Here is an 8,941-nt window from a genome sequence, read left to right as displayed (position 1 = left end):
TTTTTAACCTCTTACAAGTACTTCATTCCTGGAAAACATGAGAAAGAAGCATAATGGAAAGGGACTTTAGAGTTATTTGTTCCTTTTTTTTTTTTTTTTTGTAATAAAGTTATTTGTCCTTTTTGTTAATAGTATTTAGATAATGCTAGATTACCGGCCCCTGCTTTGTTAATAGTATTTGGGAAAGCTACCCTTATATTAAGTTCAACACTCGAACGACATTAATCAGGTAATCAATAAACCTATATATAGGATCACTTATTCAAATGCCCGTCTTTTGCATTATGAAGATAACATTGGACCGGAAAAACATAAAACAAACACATGACAATGGGTTAGACAGACTTATTATTAGTACAGATTAGGCATTATATCTACACCTCAAAAAGCTATGAACAAAAACAACGAAAGAATTCTGCAACTTCCTATAACAATATTATTCAAAACCACACGTGAACAAGAAAATGCAAGAATAATTGCATGAACTATTTAAACTGATTGACTCAAAGGTTGATCACATGTTTAGGTGAGCTAAACATTATTTATTTATTTTCTTATGGATAAGCCACGGGTATCCTCCACGGAAGGCAATCTTGTTCGGGGTGGGTTTAGGATTAAGACTTTAAATTCCTCCCAAAGATGGTACTAGGAAGGATCGAATACATGCTCTCACCTCCATCTGCTCAGTTCTCATGCATCAATTGAACTAACATCATTTGGTTATATGTTCTTAATAATAACCTCAAGGTTTTGTTTGAGGAACACAAGAAGATGAAAATGAGAAGCAATGAATATAAGTCTTGAATAATGAATTACAAATGGTGGCTTCTCAGTTTTCATTACATCATTTGTGCTCTCTAACAAACTAACCATGATTTTATTTTTATTTTTTATCTGTTTTTCCTTAACAATTCCCTTTTCATCCATAATAAGCATGCCCTATTCGTTAACTCAATTCACTCTCCATAATAATCTTCCTTAAGGTTGCAAAGCGTAATGCTATATGTTTGAACATACCCCCAATTGTTCTAAAGCTCATCACTCTTGAAAAGTCTTCATGGAGATAAACAACTGAGTCAGGTCTATTTTAATGCTGTATATGTGACAAGGATACTGTTGTTGATTGCTCAAATGTTATCAAAGCTTGAATAGGATTATAAAATTGTTCACAAATGGAGTTATTTGATCTTTGAATGGTTGTTAAATAGCCCTTCTTCTCTTTAGGGAATGATGAGAAGGAAAAAAAAAAGAGCCGGCTTTAGGTCGGGGTGAGAAAGCTTTATCACTGCTCAAGGCTCGCCCTCGAAAAAAAGAGTAGATGATTGTACTAAACTTTGCAATTGCTTGATATCATGTGAAAACCTAGAGAGCAATCATTAACAAGAGAAAGATATGCAACAAGACAACTACTATACAAAGATCAAAGTATTAAGGCAAGTAATGTTCATAAATGCTCACTATAATCCTTCAGCATCACAAGGGCCCGTTGAAATCAATAAACATGTACTGTATCGGAAGCAAGGCAATTGTCAATACTCAATCTACATTGGGGAAGCATTACGTCTTCTATGGTCAATTTTTGTTATAAATATGCACACATCAATGAGACAGACACATAACAACACATAAAAAACAGGCCTTAATTTTGATTAACCAAAGGCATAGAACTTAACTCTTCCATAAAACCATCCAACTCTGAGAATCCATCAAAGAAACCACTGAACTTCTCATTTGACTTTGATCTTTTGCATATATCATCATCTTCAACTTCTTCCTCTTCATGTTCATTCTTTACTCTTATCCCATTTTGCTGACTCAGAAACCCCTCTTCATCTTCTTCCATGACCACGGCTTTCTTGGGGTGTAAATCCTTTGGATCTTTGGTTAGTGCAGTCTTGGATTTGCTTCCACATCCCCCTTCTTCTTCTGGCTTTCCTGTGAGTCTTTGAACTAGCTCTCTGAAGTTTGCAGCATCAGTTTTTATGATTTCTGGTGCATATATGTGAATTATCCGGATCTTTGGCTTGAATTTTGATATCACGTGTGAATCTCTGTCAATTCCTAGCTTAGAAGATGCTGAGCTTGGATAACATGTGTGTAACTTTGTCATCTCTTCTATGGTAACTTGATAGAAAGTTGTACACAGGTAGTTGATTCTGAAAGTTGAAAAAAGAGTGGATTGAGACTTAACACTTAGAAAAAAGAATGGAACTATATCCTGCTAGAAAACAAGGAGCAAATTCTGAAGTTTACATGAAGCTGTCCTTTGGAAACTAGGATTTGGATATACATCTTACCAAATAGTCAATGAAATAATAAAGCTAGATAATGAACATTACTGGGTCCTGCTCACTCATATATGTAATTTTTTTTCCCATTATTTAATGTTTATGTTTAAAACAAAAATATGATTGCCATGTCCAAAGTTCCTTTGGCCCAACTTATTACTTTCAGTTTGATCTTGTTTTGCCACATGTGAAACTAATGATCAGATCAAGTTCCTTTACATGTCATGTTATCATCTTAGTATAGTTTGTTAATTTGGTAAGATTAGTTTGATCTTAGTTTGTTATGATCTATTTCTATCAATTTAAACGAAGAGTGTTAGAACAGTGATAAGATTATTCTTTTGTAACTTATATGTTCGAGTCTGAAAAATCGTCTATTTGCAAAAATGTAAGAATAGGATTGTGTAATGAAACTTTTACAATTCTTGAAAGCCTAATGTTAGATGATTATTTTTTTTTTTGTGGTTATCCCGTGTCCATCATTGTTATCACTCCCCGTTAATTCCGGACGAGTTAGGGTAGGGGTGAGAGAAATTCTTATACACAATCTTATTTCTTGCATATTTGCAAAAAAATTATTTCACAAATTTAAACCAATGACCTTTCAATCACAAAGGAACAGCTTTACCAATACCCGTCTTGTTAAACACTTAAATTGTTACATAACATTTTCAAATTTAGGATTCATTAAATCCTTTAAATAATAAATATTTTGGTTTACATAGTTAATCAAAAATAGGAAAAGGGCCTTTATCCTGCATGATCCTATTTCTGATAAAGTGCAGATCATGAATGTGATATCTGAGGAATGGCACTACAAAAATGTGTAGGAACTGTGAGATCAGTGCAAAAAGGGTATGCAAAAATTAGCATACATAGCATATCTGTTGTGTAATGAATATCAGCTAAGCACACGAGAGTGTTGTGAGTCCTAATTAGCAAATATTCTTGCAGAGGAATTCCAGTGTGATAAGGTTACCACGTGAGGATATGGTGGTCCCTTCTGCCATGCACGTGAGTCCTAACTAAAGACTTGTCAAACACGGTTAATAAGTACAATGCAACAGGGTTTTCAGTTTTCACTCTTGAGATCATTGAGGTCACTCTTGAAACAAGAGGAGATAGGGATAATAACATGATCATAAAAAAAAAAAAAAATAAATAAATAAAAGTGGATGATCGTGATTTGTGATAGGATTTTGTAAGATACTTTATTTGCACAAAGATCATAACTCTAATATTATTTTGAGAGGTAATGCTAACAGCACATAAGTGTAATTTTACTTACTCTTTACACAAAATTCAAAGGGAAAATCACTTCTGCTATTACTGCAAAAGTGATTTTCTCATATCACAGATTCAACAGCATTTTTCATTTATTTTTATTTAAAAAAATATGAGTCCCACCATATTTTTGTGTTAGCGGAGACTCTAAAATTTCACGACAGGAGAGTTACATCCCCAAATTCAAAACGTATACATGTTTAGAATTTTTTTTCCCTTTCTCTCTACCTTGTCTCTATGAAATAAAATTAAAAGGTATGTAAAATAGGGAACGTGTTTACAAACTTTTTTGAATTTTTTTTACAAATTACACTATGTTCTCCTAAGAGAACATAGTGAAACCAGTGTTCTCCCAGGAGAACATAGTATAATTTGTAAGAGTTTGTAAACAAAAAAATTTATAAATATAACCTGCTAGTGTAAAATATCTATAAATACTTATTCTGTGAAATGTCTCTTTCCCCTGCAATGAATTAGTGTGATGCAGAAGGGTTAACAAGGTTTGTTTTTGGTGAGGAAAGGAGGACTATATGGTAAAGTGAGCCCTGTTAAATAAAAGGGGTTAAATGGAGATAATGGTTGAGCTCGAAAATTTAGTAAGGGGGCAAAATTGAAATGTATATTCTTCTTTGAAGATACGGCTATTTATATGACCAAAAAATATATATACGTGGCGCTCACAAGTCACAAAAAAAAAATATTATTCACTAACTTGCAAAAATAATTGTAAATGGTTAGTAAAAAATAAATTATGTATACGTATCATTTTCTATGTTATTGGTTGAGGGTGGTCATCACAGTTTTTGCTTCATGATAGAGACCCTACCTGATCATCATTGAGAGTTGATACTTGGCTTAGATTAAGCTTTTTGAGTTTTTTTTTTTATACACAATTTGAATCTGAGACTCTTATTGTTTAAAGTGTTAAGATTAATATTCCTCCTTGAAAGTCTTTCTTTTCGCATACTCAAACAGTCAAACTCTTACTATTGTAAATTTCTTTCAATCACTAAACTTTTAAAATTATTTTTTAAACCGCCTCTTATAGGAACAACTGAGATAAATATTTAAATACTTATTTCATGAAACTCTTAAACAAAATCTTTATAATTAGCAATTCAATTTTTTTTATTTCCTTTCATGTTTTAATTTAGTTTCGTGCAGTGTGAATGGAACTTTAACATTTGAAAATAACTTTACAAATTCACAAGTAAACAAAATATACAATGTCTTTCTCTTTTAAGTTTTCCCATAGGCTCATATTGACTTTTAAGAACTTGTTCGTGATTCCTGACAACCCATATAGAATTAGTTGGTGCATGTGGCCTGGTCTGACTTTCACTGATAACTATTAGTACAAAATAATGCTGATTTTTTATTTTTATTTTTTTTCAACGAATAATGTATGGAAAAAGTAGAAAATTCTGGCTCTTCATGATGTAGTCAAGGCCCATGTTCCAACTACAACAACATAGAAAATTACATTTTTATCAATAATCATGGGTTCAAGTAGTAAATATTTTATTTCTCTTAATTAAAGATTTCGAATTCGAGTCTTGAAAACGGAAAAATTTGGGAGAGTCATTTTTAATATGAGTCCAATAATACTCAAATCAGATTGAACTGGTTTAGATAAAAAAAAAAAAAAAAAAAAAATTACACTTTACATAACCAATAGAAGAGGAGGCCATTCTCCCATTTCATAAGATCATTTTACCATTTTCATTATCAAGGCTTCTCATAATCAAGATCAAAATCTTTAATAATAAAGTTTATCACTTGCAATACTTTAAAGTATATAATAAGTTATCTTTGAGTGTTTGAAAAATGCATAAATTTGTTGAATGGTTTGGCCAAACCACTTTATTTCATAATCTTTCTTTCTTGTACAATATTGGACTCAAACTAATTAGATAACTTTAGGAGACAGAGTGCAAATAAAATTTAAAAGTGATAGATTACGACTCTTAATCTTTAAATTATCCTACTTGGGCTAGTTGCAGAGCACTATTATTAATTTACTATAGTGATGCTCAGAGCATATTCCTGTTTAGGAAAAACATCAGTTGGTAGTTGCAGCTTTGCTTTCAAATAGTTTTTTTTTTTTTTTTTGAAATATTCCAATCGGTTCATTGCTTCGCAATTAATCTGATTCGGGGCGGGTCCAGGATTAAGGCTTTAAACTCCTCCCAAAAGTGGTACTGGAGAGATTCGAACACATGCTCTCATCCCCACCTACTTAACTCCCATGCATCAACTGAGCTATCATTATTTGGCTGCTTTCACATAGTTGAAAAATGCTTAAATTGATTTGAGTATATACCAACTTGATGATGTTTACAGTTTGCACTTTGTCGTTTGGAAGGGACTAGGCGTTGTTTATGTGGAGATTTAATTATGTTTATACCCAGAACTTGTGTTCCTTAATTTAAGGGATCTTTTGGTCATTGCCTGGTATCCGAAAAGAACTTCAATTCGAGGGTCCTTATTCCTTATTTTGGGATTCTTGAAGCTTTATTTCTAGATTAATCTTTTAAAAGCTAATGGAAAATTGAACTAAAAAATAAAAAGATCATGATTTGTTCAATTAGTTAATTTATAATTAAATTCTAAATAATTTTTAAACTGACAACATAAATGATTAACAGTCTCGCCAATTCCGGTTTCTATATGAATTACAATCAATTGAATAAATATAATGAGTTATCTTCTTGTGTTATTTGACATAAAATTATCATGTGAGATGATACTAACTATTATAAATAAATCTCTTTACCGATAATAACTTGGGGTGATTGTTAGCATATAGTTAAAAATTATTGATACGAGAGGTTGCAAAGTGGGCGGCCCGCCCCGCCTCCGCCCCACCCCGCCATCAATCCGCTAAAAAATGAGTCAGTCCGTCCTGTCCTGCTTTTGAAAGTGGGCTGAAAAATTCAGCCCGCCCCGCCCGTATGGCGGATTGAACGGGTTGGCCCGTCAGCCCGAGCCTATTTTACACTGATCTGCCTTGGCCCGCCTATGTCCGCCATCAACCCGCCAAAAAATGAGCCCGCCCCGCCCCGCTTTTGAGATGGGTTGAAAAACTCAGCCTGTCCCACCCAGTTGGGCGGGTTGACCCGCCGAGCCGAGCCCGTTTTGCCGGGCTCTGGGAGGTTATATTTATAAATTTTATGTTTATAAACTCTTATAAACTATATTATGTCTGACCGGTAATACACTCTTTACTATTACGGGTTAAACATTGTGTAGTTTGTAAGTTTGTAAAAAAAAATTTGTCAATATAACCCTACTTTATAAATATAGATAAAATTTTCGTATAACAATAAATCTTTTTATAAAAATAAAATATTACAAAATCTCATACGAAATCAAAGTGACATGCAATATTTTCTAAACTGCTTTTTATCCTCCATGAATGTATCTTTGTCTCACATGATTGGTTATCAATTTTCGTGTTCATTTCATTTTTACGTTTTGGAAGATACTTTTGTTTTTGTTGTAAAAAAAAAATTTCTGTCATACTCATATAAAATTATGTCCATTATAAAGAAAAGATTAATGGAATCTATTCATTTGTATGTGAATGTGACAAAAACAAAATTTCTGCAACAAAAGAAGAGTTTAAAAAACATAAGAAAACATAACAGGTATTCTTTTACCGAAAGAAAAATCAATTTATTCTAGCCATTAAGAAAAAATTCCCACTGATTAATAAAAGAATGAACATTTCTGACTCTGCAGATCGTAGTTCAAAATCGAAATAATCTTTCCATAATAGTTAAAAATAATGGAATCATCTTTTCACATCTTATACACAAATCACAGTGAATCATTCAACTGAAATCATTTTAGTTTTCAAATTTTGTACAAAACGATTGCTGTGAGGGCTTTCTAATTGGAACAATGTTAGAAGAGTTAGTTTCACATAAATGCTTCAAGGAATAACTGGTCAAACACAAAAAAGAAAAAAATAAATTGAAATAACCATTGCCATTGAACTAAACCACTTTATAATTTTGAGTTAAAATGTGCTATTTTGGCATCAATATACACTCAAAAGTTATAATAGAGAGACACCGGTGGAGCTAGAAAATTTTGTGAGAGTGGACTACGAATTCAAAATTCACATTAACTTAAATATGAAAACAACAATAGTGGGTCGATATAAGAAGTTCTTAAAAACTCCAAGTTTTCTTGATACATGAGGAATAATAAAAAATGGAGACGAACTTATATTACATTACCCTTTTTTTAAGTCTAAATATAGTCTAAGGGGGTGTTTGGTTCAAGTTTTTGGAGAGGATTACCGGTAATCCTTCTTTGGTAAATGTAATTACCACGTTTGGTAGAAGGAATAAATTACGATTCCTGGATATCCAAGGATTACCGGTAATTTGATTTATAAAGAAAAGTCACTATTCAGATTACCAAAAATAATATGGTAATTCGGAATACCAATCAGAATACCAAGTAAAGGAAAAACACAACAATAAATTTTGAGACAAAAATACCCCAATACACATAAAAATCTAGACTCAATCTATCAATTACAAAAGTAAAAATAGTTTGGGGTTATTTTTGTAAAATAACCTCATATTCCAAGTCATATTTCGTTCTAAACTAAATATGGAATCAGTAATTTTTACCCAGTATTCCCGGTAATATTTTGGCGAACCAAACACATCTTTCGTAAGATTCCAAGTAAACTCAATTTCTACTGAATTCCCATTAATCATGATTCCTGGTCACCAAAAAATTTCTCCTGTACCAAACACACCCTAAGATAAAAGTGTCATAAACTTGAAGGGGGCATTTGCCCTTGCTCGCCCCTCCATGGCTCCACCGCTAAGTAGAGACCGGATAATGTAGACAGTTTTTATCCGTAGCATCAATGATGAGAGAAACAGTATAAGAGAAATAGTAGCTATGAAATTAATAACAAAATCTGACATTATTAGAATTTCTTAGTTCCTTTAATAGTCTACAGGTACTGAAATTATTTCTCTGAAGTTATGTTCACCAGACCACTCATTCATGGGCTCTTTCACCTATTAGGGGTTTTAATTTCTTTAATTTATCAATTTGGTATTGCGTTAAAGGTATTTACGAACGGGGGTCATTTAGTGACGCGAGGGGGACCCAGCGTCACTGAGTGCCGCTATCATCCCCTCCTGTCACTCTCACTTTTTTATTTTTTTTTACTTTTTTCTATTGAGTGCCGCCCCCCCTCCCCTGGGGTACTCACAGAATTGTGCCAAGTGGCACAATCTGGTTACTCCTATTACCGTAAAACTTCGGAAGGCCATAACTTTTGACTCGGGTATCCAAATCAGATGATTTTTTTTTTGATTTCACATAACTTTTCG

The 8,941-nt window shown here is 32.8% G+C and overlaps 1 protein-coding gene across 1 annotated transcript; it reads right to left on the bottom strand.

The window, feature by feature from the left end:
- Positions 1–1,639: 1,639 nt before the first annotated feature.
- On the bottom strand, positions 1,640–2,270 carry LOC133299571 (VQ motif-containing protein 25-like). The gene has a single exon (XM_061499038.1). The coding sequence runs from the start codon at positions 2,108–2,110 to the stop codon at positions 1,640–1,642; it is 471 nt and encodes a 156-aa protein (XP_061355022.1). The 5' UTR covers positions 2,111–2,270.
- Between the last annotated feature and the right edge of the window lie 6,671 nt (positions 2,271–8,941).

This window comes from Gastrolobium bilobum, unplaced genomic scaffold (assembly GCF_033153095.1).
Source record: "Gastrolobium bilobum isolate Gb01-03AN ecotype WA unplaced genomic scaffold, APGP_CSIRO_Gbil_v1 utg12922, whole genome shotgun sequence".
In the NCBI taxonomy this organism is placed as follows: Eukaryota; Viridiplantae; Streptophyta; class Magnoliopsida; order Fabales; family Fabaceae; genus Gastrolobium; species Gastrolobium bilobum.
The sequence above is the reverse complement of the archived record's forward strand: the minus strand, read 5'-3'. Positions and strand labels throughout refer to the sequence as shown.

Coding starts and splice junctions, on each gene's coding strand:
- LOC133299571 (XM_061499038.1), bottom strand. CDS start 2,110: ATGACAAAGTTACACACATGTTATCCAAGCTCAGCATCTTCTAAGCTA.